The 14,571-nt window shown below is 36.8% G+C and overlaps 1 protein-coding gene across 15 annotated transcripts in view; it reads right to left on the minus strand.

Moving 5' to 3' along the window:
• EML5 (EMAP like 5) overlaps positions 1 to 14,571 on the minus strand; it is a 185,204-nt gene that overhangs the window by 97,937 nt on the left and 72,696 nt on the right. For all 15 annotated transcript variants that reach the window (XM_023255930.2, XM_023255928.2, XM_023255927.2 and 12 more), the window contains 4 exons: positions 9,142 to 9,309; positions 8,179 to 8,285; positions 4,884 to 5,002; positions 3,515 to 3,701 (listed from right to left, as the gene is read on the minus strand). In XM_023255930.2, coding sequence (XP_023111698.1) covers positions 3,515 to 3,701; positions 4,884 to 5,002; positions 8,179 to 8,285; positions 9,142 to 9,309 — 581 coding nt within the window. The remainder of the gene's footprint in view (positions 1 to 3,514; positions 3,702 to 4,883; positions 5,003 to 8,178; positions 8,286 to 9,141; positions 9,310 to 14,571) is intronic.

Consider the following 14,571-nt stretch of genomic DNA (forward strand, 5'->3'; position numbering starts at 1 on the left):
CTACTCCAACAAAACACCATTTAGATTTGTCATCTAAATTTCAAAGCCCTCAGATAAAACACTTCAGAAATACTTTTACTTTTGATATATTTTTTTCATTTTTAACAATTTTAAGAAACATTTATTTTATTTAAAAAAATTTTTTTTCAACTTTTATTTATTTTTGGGACAGAGAGAGACAGAGCATGAACGGGGGAGGGGCAGAGAGAGAGAGGGAGACACAGAATCGGAAACAGGCTCCAGGCTCTGAGCCATCAGCCCAGAGCCCGATGCGGGGCTCGAACTCACGGACCGCGAGATCGTGACCTGGCTGAAGTCGGACGCTTAACCGACTGCGTCACCCAGGCGCCCCAAGAAACATTTATTTTAAAAGTCTGTAATTATAGAAATGAGACTGACTGGTTGAAATGTAATACAGGAAAGAAGCGGAAAGCACTGGGAGAAATAGGGAAGGCAGTGTAAGCCTGTGCCTTGGGAGAAAGGATTGGACTCTGCAATGCCTAAAGCAGAGTACTGTTGTTCAAGTGAAGCCAGAAGCAAAAGACCTATGGCTTGATGGTGAAGGAAACCAGAATATATCACCCAAAAATATGCCTCTTTGACACAGAAATTATTTTCAGCTGAGGGCAATAAAGAAACAGCCCCCCCCCCAAACTCCACCTCCTTTTCTGCATAAATGTGATATATAGATAGATAGATATACACATATTTGTATACATATAATAATTATACATATATGTGTGTATATATATATGTGCGTGTGTGCATATATATATATATATATATATAAATTTTTTCAACTATATTGAGATACATTTGACATTAATACAACCGGTTGATTATGTAAGTTCTCCCTTTACTGGAGACAGACTCAGCCCAGAGACAGCACAAGAGGAATCCAAAGAAACCTTACTCCAGGAGTTTCATCCTATATATACCTTCCCACAGCCTGTGGCCCTTAGAAGCCTAAAACTGCTTTCCTTTGTCCTGTCATTTCTTTAAGAATCTGCTGTTTTCTATACAAGGTGGAAATATAAGCCATCATTCTGAGTTACTTTGGTTTAGATTTCTCCAACGTGATATGCACTACACCTGTTAATAAACTTTTTGTTCTTCTTTTTTACATTGATTTGTTAAAGAGCCCCAGCTGAAAATCTAGGACGTCTAGACTTAAAATTGTGCCTCCCCTACAGTAGGTATCCAGGGATGTCCTGTGGGCATAATGACTTTTAATTTAATCTAACTTGAATTCTCTCCAATCCCAGAATCATGGTAGCAAATGACCAGTTTTTATACAGCTTTCATTAGAGTACTGCCAGAACAACTTAACACTGAAACTCCTTGCCAAATGCAATGGGTAAATAATTGTGCTTTAAGAGGAATCTTTTACATAAACTAAAGGTAAAGATAAACAGTGCCCCTGAGGACCTCATCAATCCTTTTAATTAGTTCTTCATCATGCCCCTAAGATTTGAATACTTCAGGCTACTCACAGTTTTTTAAATAAGCTGTGTTTTGTGGGATTTTTGCCCCACTTTTCCAAATAACATACTTGGAATACTTTCTCCAACCTCCCCTGTCAGGTAAACTGCTCAGTGCAAATGTCATCATCTCCATGAAGGTTTCCCTGATTCTATTAGGCATAATTAATCAGTCCTTTGTTACACTGCAAAAGGAATTTATGCATATCTCCTCATTAGTGGTTCTCAGCAGGGGTCCACCTTTGCCTCCCAGGAAACATCTGACATTGTGGAGACATTTTTGGCTACCACAACTGGGTGGGTGGTGCTAATAGATATCTAGTGAGTAGAGGCCAGGGATGCTGCTAAACATCCTGCAATACATAGGATTACACGGTACGCGACAATGCAACTATTCTCACAACAAAGAATTAGCTGGCCCAAAATGTCAACAGTGTCAAGGTTAAGAAACCCTGCTTGGGGCGCCTGGGTGGCGCAGTCGGTTAAGCGTCCGACTTCAGCCAGGTCACGATCTTGCGGTCCGTGAGTTCGAGCCCCGCGTCAGGCTCTGGGCTGATGGCTCAGAGCCTGGAGCCTGTTTCTGATTCTGTGTCTCCCTCTCTCTCTGCCCCTCCCCCGTTCATGCTCTGTCTCTCTCTGTCCCAAAAATAAATAAAAAACGTTGAAGAAACCCTGCTTTATTTACATTTATAACCTTGTATCACGACTTTTCTTGCATGTATGCCTTCCCCCTCAGAATATGAATGTTTACCATGGCAAGACCATGCCTTATTTATCCTTATATTCCCAGCACAGCACATTTCCTGGTACACAGCATGTGCTCTATGAATGTTTTTGAAGAAATGGAAGAAAGGAGGGAGGAAAAAGGAAGGAAAGACTGAGCAAGAGGGAGGCACAAACGAAGGGAAGGAAGACGGGGGAAAGAAGAAAGGAAGAGTGTTCTCTGCTTTCAGGAAAGCTCTACAGAGTGATGCAAGTTGCTGACCCCCACACCTCAATGTATCCTAGAAGGTATATTTATACACAGTTTAAAAAGCCAGACAGACTAAGGGAGCTTTAAGCTTTACCATTTATTAGCTCTAAGATCTTTCAGAAAATTATTTAATTTCTTCAAACCTAAACTTCCTCATTTGTAAATGGAAATGGTTTCCCTGTAAAAGAGGTGGCAAGAGTGAAATAGGGTTGATCTCTGAACAACGTGGGGGTTCAGGTGTCAATCCCTGCACAGTCCAAAATCCACGTATAACTTTTGACTCTCAAAAAACTTAACTGTTGACCAGAAAGAAGCCTTATTGACAATATAGTCAGTTAACAGGTAGTTTTATAAGTTACATGTGTTACGTACTATATTCTTAGGACAAAGCAAGCTGGAGAAAAAATGTTAAGAAAATCATAAGGAAAACACATTTGCAGTACTGTGAAAAATCTACACGTAAGTGGAGCCATGCAGTTCAAACTTGTGTTTTTCAAGGGTCAACCGTATATACTAAGAAACTAGTAAGGTGCTTACATATAGAAAGAATGTATAAACATCACCCTTTTCCTCCTTCTCTAAGAATACCCACATAGAGAAATATCAGTCAAAACTTTTCTCAGTCTTCTATTTCAACATTTCTGCTTTGTACTTTGGTAAACCTGAATGGTTACTATCATGGTTGTAAAACAAAAATGTAGTCATCCTGTTTGTCACAGAACATTTGTTAATTTCATTATTTTAGCTAACTCAATTTAAAGAAGATTTCTAGTCTTTATGTTGCTATGTTTACTCTACTAATTAAAAAATATATATCCGGACAGGAGGATGACAAGCCAAAACTTTTAGTTCCAAATAAAAAAAGAAAAAATCAAAACAATAAAACTCTAAGGAAAACAGTAGGAAAAAATTGGGGGTAAATTTTATTTGTAAAGAATTCTTTATTCTTCATTTCCTAGAATACAAGAGAGATTTTTTTTAAAAAGTGGACTAACCTAACTGTAAACCCAAAGGTCTAACATATCTGGCCTATTGCCATATAGTCTTTCAAAGGCCTTACCTGGCCTGTTGCCACATAGTCTTTCAAAGGATGAAGAGCCAGGCAAAGAATATCATCATCATGACCCAGGTAAAAGCGCTGTGTGTTCTGTTGCCGATTATAAATGACACCCACTGCTGCGACATGGTACACAATCTCACCAATTTGAGTATAAAAAAGGTTACTTCGACAGTCATAACCTCTGTAACTGAATATAGAAAACATATCACATAAAATTAACATTAGACTTATATCTGGTCAATATGGACTATACAGAGAAGAAATAGGTACCTTTTAGGTCAATTTCCAGTTTTACAAGATAGTACACAACTAAACCAAAATACAAGCATCTCAAATTCCATAAACGTTTATGAACTGTTCTGATTACAAAAAGCTAAATCTAAGATATAATACTGAATGAAAAAGAAAGGCTCAGAAAAGTATATATAGTATACTACTATTTGCATGATACTAAATTTGTGTACCATTAAACAAAAGTTGTTACTTTTTTACGAGTGAAAGGGAAGAAAATGCCCTTGGAAGGTGAAAAATGATGGCTGGAAGGGCAGAGCTGGGAAGATTTTCTTTCTTGTTTTTGTTTTTTTGAATATCTAATTGGTTTTATTAAAAGATTCATGACTCAGTATCCCACCTAGCAAGTAGAGCGGAGCTCCCTGGGAAAAGGATTTTCAAAATGTACCCTTCTGTACACATTGTTGAATCATGAGTATACCCCAAAAATGTTCAAACAATTCTAAAATATTATACACATCCAGAAAAAATAGCTGAATCTTTTTTAAATAGTCAATATAATTCCATTTATAGCAACCCTTCTTTTGTGCTTCAAAGAAACTCAATATATAACTACAAAGAAATACTGCCTATTTTAACACCAGAGATACAATATTCTTACTAAATGAATCCTTTTTCAAATTCCTGACAGCATTATCAGTCAGGTAAGAAAATGATTACTGGGTAGCAGAGAAGGGAAGGACTGAATGGAGAGTCTGTTGTTTCAGGATGAAATACGACACTTGTATCGCCAGATGTTCTAAGAAAATTCAGAAACTGTATCTTATTGAAATTAAAATACAAGGGCCAAATGCAGGCCAAAAAAAAGGGGGGCACAATATAATTCCAAATCAGAAATATTTAGGGGAAATGATAATCTCTTACATTTTACTTATTTTCATTTGTTTAAAGAACTCCATTTCTATAAATGTAATACTAAACTTTAATAAGACAAATTTATTTTCAACACTTAAGCACTTATATAGTGCTCATCATGCACCAGACAATATTCTAAGTCACCAAAGTGTGCTCAAAGTCACAAAGCTACTAAATGTGAGCCAATATGTAAACACACAAATGAATAATAGTTGTTTCATACCCATGAACAAAGTGCAGTCGGAGGCTATTTCCTGGAGCCCGCTCTCTTCTTTTAGAAGTACCGCCTTTTTGTCTCTCCTTGTACTGTTCTTTAAGCTGAGGTAGATCTTCTTTGTAAACCTTTAAATAATGTACAGAAGTAAAAATAATCTTAGAATACAAATTAATAAAGGTGTTCACAGGTTCCTAATGTAACTTTCAGACATTGTTGTTACTAACGCTTAGTAAAGTTTTAACACTTAAATAAGAAGGCATTTTATGAAATTTTCTTCCTTGGAAACAACAAATTTACATTTTCTGTGTATCGCACTGACAAATACATATTTAGTGTTCCATGAAATTATTATTATTATTTTTATCCTCAAGTTAGTTAACATACAGTGTAGTCTTGGTTTCAGGAGCAGAACTCATTGTTTCATCTCTTACATATGACACCCAGTGCTCATCCTGAAAAGTCCCCTCCTTAATGCCCATCACTCATTTAACCCAACCCCTCACTAACCCCCCTATCAATCCTCAGTTTGTTCTCTGTATTTAAGAGTCTCTTATGGTTTGTCTCCCTGTTTTTATCTTATTTTTCCTTCCCTTCCCCAACGTGCATCTGTTAAGTTTCTCAAATTCCACATGAGTGAAATCATGTATCTTTCTCTGACTTATTTCGCTTAGCATAATATCCTCCAGTTCCATCCACGTTGTTGCAAATGGCAAGATTTCCTCCTTTTTCTTTGCTGAGTAGTATTCCATTGCATGTATGTATGTATGTATGTATGTATGTATGTATGTATGTGTGTGTATATATATATACATATATATATATACATACATATATATGCATATAATTCTTGAATTCTTCATTCATTCATTAGTTGATGGACATTTGGACTCTTTCCACAATTTGGCTATTGTTGATAGTGCTTCTATAAACATTGGAGTGCACGTGCTCCTTTGAATCAGCATTTTTGTATCCTTTAGATAAATTCCTAGTAGTGCAATTGCTGGGTCATAGGGTAGTTCTATTTTTAATTATTTGAGGAACCTCCCACTGTTTTCCAGAGTGGCTGCATCAGTTTACATTCCCGCCAACAGTGCAATAGGGTTCCCCTTTCTCCACATTCTCGCCAACATCTGTTTCCTGAGTTGTTAATTTTAGCTATTCTGACTGGTGTGAGGTGGTATCTCCTTGCGGTTTTGATTTGTATTTCAACATGATGAGCAATGTTGAGCATCTTTTCATGTGTCTGTTTGCCATCTGGATGTCTTCTTTGGAAAAGTGTCTGTTCATGTCTTTTGCCTGTTTCTTCACTGGATTATTTGGGTTTTTTGGGTGTTGAGTTTGATAAGTATTTGGATACTAACCCTTTTTCCAACATGTCATTTACAAATATCTTCTCCCATTCCACTTGTTGCCTTTCAACTTTTTTTTTTTTAATGTTTATTTATTTTTTGAGAGAGTGAGAGCATGAGCCAAGGAGGGGCAGAAAGAGAGGGAGACACAGAATCTGAAGCAGGCTCAGGCTCCAAGCTGTCAGTACAGAGCCCGACATGGGGCTCAAACCCACCAACCATGAGATCATGACCTGAGCCAAAGTCAGATGCTTACCTGACTGAGCCATCCAGGTGCCCCTGCCTTTCAGCTTTGTTGACTGTTTCCTTCACTGTGTAGAAGCTTTCTTATCTTGATGAGGTCCCAAAAGTTCATTTTTGCTTTCATTTCCCTTACCTCCAGAGACATGTCAAGTAAGAAGTTACTGTGGCTGAGGTCAAAGAGATTGCTGCCTTTTTTCTCCTCTAGGATTTTGATGTCTTTCCTGTCTACATTTAGGTCTTTCAACCATTTTCAATTTATTTTTATGTATGATGCAAGAAAGAGGTCCAGGTTCATTCTTCTGCATGTTGCTGTCCAGTTCTCCCAGCACCCTTTGTTAAAGAGATTATCTTTTTTCCACTGGATGTTCTTTCCCGCTTTGTCAAAGATTATTTGGCCATATATTTGTGGGTCCATTTCTGGGTTCTCTATTCCATTTATTTGTCTCTTTTTGTGATAATACTATACTGCCTTGATGATTACAGCTTTGAAATATAGGTTAAAGTCCAGGATTGTGATAGCTCCAGCTTTGGTTTTCTTTTTCAAGATTGCTTTGGCTATTCGGGGTTTTCTGTGGTTCCATACAAATTTCAGGATTGTTTGTTCTAGCTCTGTAAAGAATGCTGGTGCTATTTTGATAGGGACTGCACTGAATATGTAGATTGGTTTAGGTAGTATTGACATTTTAACAACATTTGTTCTTCCAATCCATAAGCATGGAATGTTTTCCATTTCTTTGTGTCCTCTTCAATTTCTGTCATAAGCTTTCTATAGATTTCAGTGTGTACAGATTTTTTACCTCTTTGGTTACGTTTATTCCTAGGTATTTTATGGGTTTTGGTGCAATTGTAAATGGTATCTTTTCCTTGATATCTCTATTGCCTCATTATTGGTATATAGAAATGCAACCAACTTCTATACACTATTTTTTGGTGGAGTCTTTTGGGCTTTCTATGTAGTATATGTTGTCAGCTGCAAAAAGTGAAACTTGGACTTCTTTGCCAATTTGGACGCCTTTTATTTCGTTTTGTCATCTGATTGCTGAGGCTACGACTTCCAGTACTATACTGAACAACAGTGGTGAGAGTGAACATCTCTGTCATGTTCCTGATCTCAGGGGGAAAGTTCTCAGTTCTTTCCCAGTGAGGATGATACTAGCTGGGATGAAATTATTTTTTTAACCATGTCTTATTTTTCTTAATGTTTACTTATTTTGAGAGAATGTGTGTGTACACATGTGCATGAGCACACAGGTCAGGGAGGAGCAGAAAGAGAGGGAGACAGAGAATCCCAAGCAGGCTCTGTGCTGCCAGCACAGAGTCCAATAAGGAGCTCGATCCCACAAACAGTGAGATCATGAACTGAGCCGAAATCAAGAGTCGGACATTTAACAGACCGAGCCACCCAGGCACCCCAAAATTCTAATGCTTCATAAGAAAATATTTTAAAGAAGATAAATGCAACTTTACTGCGACAAAAAGCTATAGGCAAACAGAATTACAGGCATACTTAATATATCAAGCACTCATTATAAAGGAACATTTTACACAAGTATACTTTAACTCTTAAAGGAGAAAAACTGCAATAGAAAAACATTTCTTGGAAAATTAAAAACCACAAAAGATAACAATAAATCAATAAACAACAGGGAGCAAGATAAAAAAGAAACTAGAGTTTTTCAGAAAAAAAATCACATGATAATAAAAATTACCTGCCGACGGTAGGTAAGCTGTGTCTCTTGTTCAATTTCAGAATCCAGTTCTGGAACATCAGACAGATCTGAATCTGATTCATCACTATTAGAGTCAGCCAGACTTTCTGTAATTTTTAAAAATGAAACACTACTTGTTTAAAGAACATTCATTTTCAAAACAGCACTGTAAAATTAATGATTAGAGCTGCCTGTGCCAAGCCATAAAACAATCACATGACATGATCTATTCAAGAAACACAGATGTCAGTAAATGGTATCACAGATCACCTTCCCCTCTACCTCACCATAAACTCAACAGCTACTTTAAATGCCTTTACTGGGGCGCCTGGGTGGCGCAGTCGGTTAAGCGTCCGACTTCAGCCAGGTCATGATCTCGTGATCCGTGAGTTCGAGCCCCGCGTCAGGCTCTGGGCTGATGGCTCAGAGCCTGGAGCCTGTTCCCGATTCTGTGTCTCCCTCTCTCTCTGCCCCTCCCCCGTTCATGCTCTGTCTCTCTCTGTTCCCAAAAAAATAAATAAACGTTGAAAAAAAAATTTTTAAATGCCTTTACTGGTGCCACAACAACTGCTGCATCGAACTTGAACGCTGGGCAAATGTAAGTGAATATGACCTATAATTAACATGAAAAATATCTAGAAAATACTATATGCAACAAATGAATTAACACTAGATAATCATGTTCATATATAACTATATATGAAACCTAGATACCTATCTCCCCAAGAATGCACTGAATGTTTGTTTCGATAATGTAACTTATTTCACTCATCCGTCCATGGATTAAAACACACTCAAAAGTACTTTGTATTCCATGCTGATATCTGACTCGAAACACATACAGCTAGGATTTTAACATTTCCACTAACAAAAAACTATACTGTTAACTTACTAAGACTAATGACATTTCAACAGTAAAATCACTACTTTAGGGTTACTGTTCAGGCAGTGTATACTACTCACCTTGGGGTGCTATGTGAAGAGCATCTTTTAGTTTTCTTTCAGGAATAAATTTCCACTGGAAGACAGAGTGATCTGCTCCACCAATAGAAATAACCCACTGATAGTCATGTGACCACCTGATATTAGTTACATGAGCCGAATGGCCAATATATTTTTTAAACTTGGCTCCTAAAACAAAAAAATATGCCTTTAAATTGATAAACGAACGCCAACACACACATAAAAATACCACTTCAAACCACAATTTCTATACCTGAACCAATACATCCTCCTTCCAATATCTTAACTAGGATCAAAGAGTAAAAATATTAATTCAAAAGTTTATTGAATTAAATCAATGAGTCTACATGAAGGGATGTAAGTCTTTGCTCTACTGATTCACAATGGAATTTGGTAGGAACCCCAAGGGTTGTGAGGCATTTTCTTATTGCTCAAAGAAAAGCCTGCAGCCACAAAGGCATCAACTGATTCCACATCACAAAATTTGAATGTTATGACCTGAACCCTTTGGTTTTTAAGTGAAATTCAACTAGCCTACTCCACCCCCATCCCTCCTAGCCCTAGCAATCAGAGGATCCTTCTAAAACTTAAGCCATCAACAAAATACAACAACATACAGAAAGGAATATACAGCATGACCAAATGGGATGTATGCCAGGAATGCAATGTTGGTTCAACATTCAAAAATCAATACAATACCCCATATTAATAAAAATAAAATATGCCCAGTTGTCCCAAAAACTATCCTTTATAGTAATTCCTTAAACCTATATGTTTTCTATAATGTTCTTCAACCTAAGCTTGTCTAATGTTTCTTCATGATTAGATTCAGATGATGTGGGTTTTTTTGGGCATAAGTGATGTATCCTTTTGGATACATCATTTCAAGGGGCAAAGTTCTATCATTAGGGATAGGCTGTATCATTTGGTTAAGGTATTATACACCAGATTTCTCTAACTGTAAAGGAACTGTCTAACTTTGTGGTTAATTTTTATTTTTATTATTTTTAAGTTTATTTATTTTGAGAGAGCACATGCATGAGTAGTGGAAGGAGAGAGAGAAGGAGAGGCAGAATCCCAACCAGGTTCCATCCTGCCAGCGCAGAGCCTGACACAGGTCTCGAACTCATGAACTGAGAGATCATGACCTGAGCCAAGATCGCCAGACAGACACTTACTAAGCTGTGCAGAAGCCCTTGTAGGCAATTTTTAAAAAATAACGTGTGTGATTATAAGAACCACTTTTGTGTTTCTAAGTTCAAAAAACATTCTCTACATCCTGCTTAAACCTAATATTGGCAAAATATACACATCCCTATTAGAGTACATTGGATACAATAATGTTTGGCTTCATTTTGACAATGTTTTAAAAAAAATTTTTTTTGAGAGAGTATGCACAAGTGTGCGTTTGTGAGACAGAGACAGAGACAGAGAGAGAGAGAGAGAGAGAGAGAGAGAGAGAATGAATGAATGAATGAATGAATGAATGAATATCCCAACCAGGCTCCAAGCTCAGTGGAAAGCTTGATGCAGGGCTAGATCCCACAACCATGAGTTCATGACCTGACCCGAAATCAAGAGTCGGAAGCTTAACCAACTGAGCTACCAGGTACCCCAATGTTTTAAAATTTTTAAGTTATAGAAGGCCTGTATGTCAGGATGGCAAAGCTCCATCAATTAAAATCTGGAGATGAACTTTCACCTTGGCTATGAATTTAGGGATAGCATCTTAATGAAAGCATAAAAGATTTGACCAAGACTCATCTAAAATTACAATTTACTGCTGCTTAATAGCAATGCTGTTAAATTTTAGGAACCAATTTTTTTTATGTAGCTAAATACAAGTCAGTAACTTTCTAGATAGGTAACCTGCCACAGTTCACCCAGGAAAGTCCAATATGGTAAGATTTAGTCCCATCTCTCTCATATGAGAATGCATAATTTAATCATCGAGAGGACTTTGGCTATTACTTTCTTTGATGGGGTCCTTTAAGTACTCTTAGCCACCAGAGTCTTAAAAAAGTAAAGCCAGAAGGGTGTCTGGGCGGCTCAGTCATTAAGTGTTTGACTCTTGATCTCAGTTCACGTCATGATCTCATGGTTCATGAGATCAAGCCCTGTGTCAGGCTCTGTATTGACAGCACGGAGCCTGCTTGGGATTCTATCTTTCTTTCTCCCCCTCTCTCCTTGCCTCTTCTCTGCTCACTCTCTCTCAAAAAGAAAAAATATATATATTAAAAGAGAAAGTAAAGCCAGAGATTTCCAGCAAACAAAATTCTGAGTTTTTAATTAAAAATTTTTTTAAACATTTATTTATTTTTGAGACAGAGAGAGACAAAGCATGAACGGGGGAGGGTCAGAGAGAGGGAGACACAGAATCTGAAACAGGCTCCAGGCTCTGAGCTGTCAGCACAGAGCCCGATGCAGGGCTCGAACTCACGGACCGCGAGATCATGACCTGAGCCGAAGTCAGCCGCTTAACCGGCTGAGCCACCCAGGCGCCCCCAAAATTCTGAGTTTCTAAGATGTACTAATATTGTCATATTTAGGCATATGAGGGAAGTTATATGAGCATGTATTCTAATTAACTGCAATGGGCAATAGCCCCAAGAGAGTTGTAAATAACTCTCTAAGTTATAGATAACCCTCTGAGTCCCTTCCAAATTGTATTCTACAACTACTCAAAGATCAATCTCTCTGGAAGAAAGAACCATGGCAGCTTAACAAACAAGTTATAGAATAAGTCTAAGGGAAGCTAGTTATTTATAATTAAATGGGCAATATTAATAATTATTTAATAATCAGCACTGCTTATTTAACTATGAGAAACAGGTATCTTAAAAGTGAACCTCAATGTCCCACCTTTCACAAAGTGACTCTGACTCACTAAAACCAACAGTATCATCCTACATGTTTCCAGAATTCCCTGTGATTACCCTGTGTAATTATACTTACAACACTGAAATGTAATAATCTATTTACTTGCTAATTCCTCTAATAAACTATTAGCTGAGGACAGGGATAGCATCTTGTTTACTCTACATCCCCCTAGTGCCTGGAACACAAGAAATATTCATTAACTATTTGAAGAAAAAGAAATAAAAACAAAGATCACATTTCCCTTTACTATGTACACTTGAGTTAGAATACTAGGTTATAGAAGAGGGAAGAATATTGAAGGAAATCAGAGGGCATGAACATGACTCCAACCCATACAAAAGGCGACAAAACGTGATGTAAAGAATATTAGAAATTGAAATAAAAAGACTACAGCTTGATAAAGAGTCTGCTTGACTACTTAATAGCACAGGAGCTTGAGCACATCACGTAACCTCTCTTGGACTCCGTTTCCATTCTAATAGAAGTTAGATTATAAGCTCTCAAAGTTCCTTCACTATGAAAACCCTGGCCTAAGACAGGAAATGACAGAAGAACAGGTAAGGCCTAAATAGTATGTCATCAATTAGAATGTTTCAGAGAAAAGATTTATGGGAACAAGATAGAATGGTCATAGGAACTTCCTGATTTAAAGGAGAAGGGGAAGACAATTCTTGATGAGGCTAAAGCAATATACTGAAAAATTTTTTTGGTGATCCCATTTCTTTTCTAATTGTTTTAAAGTATATTTTAGTATAAAATCAGTATGAGCTAATCCCTTCAATAAATTGTAGCAATATGACAAAAGATATTTTCCTATTTAACTATGTTTTAATGACCTTAACGCTTTTTTCATAAAATATGACACTATCTGATCCTAGTATAATATTATTTTAATACACAAAACAGAACTATTCATCAAAAAAAAGAGACAGATTTGACTACGTTGCAATTAAGAACTGGTCAACAAAAGGCACAATAATAGTAAATTATTGTAATTGTTATAAAAGTAAGTAAAAAACTGGAAAAACACATTTGCAACCCATAAAAATTACAAATCATTTGTATTTAGAGTATAAAATAACTTAATAAAAAAAACAACTCCATAGAAAAATAGGCAAAAGATATTAAGCCCATGTTTGACAGAAAAGGAAATGCAGAAAACCAAAAACAATGGGGAAATGATCCATCTCACTAGATAAATGAAAATTAAGACCATAATGAGACACCATTTAAACTAATTAGACTTACACAAATTAAAAAGTGTAGCAATGCCAAGTGTTGAAAAGGATGTGGATCAACAGGGTTTTAAAAATGGTATAACAACTTTGGAAAACAATTTGGCATTTTCTTATAAATTCTCTATGACCCAGCAATTTCACTCCTAAGTATACATCTTTGAGAAACTTGCATATAATAGCAAAAACTGGAAATTACTCAAATGCCCACCACAGAAGAATAAACACATGAAATGTATCTTTTTTTTAATGTATGAAATTTATTGTCAAATTGGTTTCCATACAACACCCAGTGCTCATCCCAAAAGATGCCCTCTTCAATGCCCATCAACTACCCTCCCCCCCTTTTTTTTGAGAGAGAACAAACACAAGCAGGGAAGAGGGGGAGGGAGACAGAATCTTAAGCAGGCTCTATGCTCAGTGTGGAGCCCAACACGGGGCTTGATTCCACAACCCTTGATCCCACAACAATCATGACCTGAGCCAAAATCAAGAGTCAGATGTTCTGTCCCCTCTCTCTGCCCCACCCCTACCTGCACTCTCTCAAAAATAAACATTAAAAAAAAAAAGAATGTAAAACTTCATAACTAATCTAAAAGAGAATTTTTCTAGTAATACCAACTTTATGTAAGTATATAAATTCAATAAACACAGAATCTTAAAATATTTCTACTAATTCATTAAAGATGCAGTAGTTATGTGGCACCTGGGTGGCTCAGTCAGTTGAGCATCAGATTCTTGATGTCAGCTCAAGTCATGATCCCAGGGTCATGGGATCCAGCCCCAAGTGGGCTCAGCACTGAGCATGGAGCCTGTTTGGGATTCTCTCTCTCTCCCTCTGCCCCTCTCCCCAAATCACGCTCTTTGTCTTCCTCTAAAAATAATATATATATATATTTTTAAAAAGATGCAGCAGTTATATCCTATCTTCTGTTCCCCCAATTACTTACCCAGTCTCAAGCTAACTCACAAGTGCCTAGAAATAAAAACCTTTACCATAAAATAAATTTCTAATAAAAATATCACAAAAAGAAAAATAAGGAAAACAATTTATATTCTTGAAGCAGTGACTAAGACTAATTTTTCTAAGACTTCAGTAAAATATTCCCAAAATTCAGAATACTATACATTTTAAAAATGAAATAACTGTGCAACAGAAATATCCTTCCCTGTTACAAAAGATAAAAACTGTCAATAAATCCAATTCACTTGACTAAGAAAGCTCAGAAAATTATTTTTGTTTTTGCATAGGGTCAGTATACAAAACAGTGTGCAGAATCAATGTCTAAGATTAAGACCATCATGATTAATCTTA

Source organism: Felis catus, chromosome B3 (genome assembly GCF_018350175.1).
Source record: "Felis catus isolate Fca126 chromosome B3, F.catus_Fca126_mat1.0, whole genome shotgun sequence".
NCBI classification, from domain to species: Eukaryota; Metazoa; Chordata; class Mammalia; order Carnivora; family Felidae; genus Felis; species Felis catus.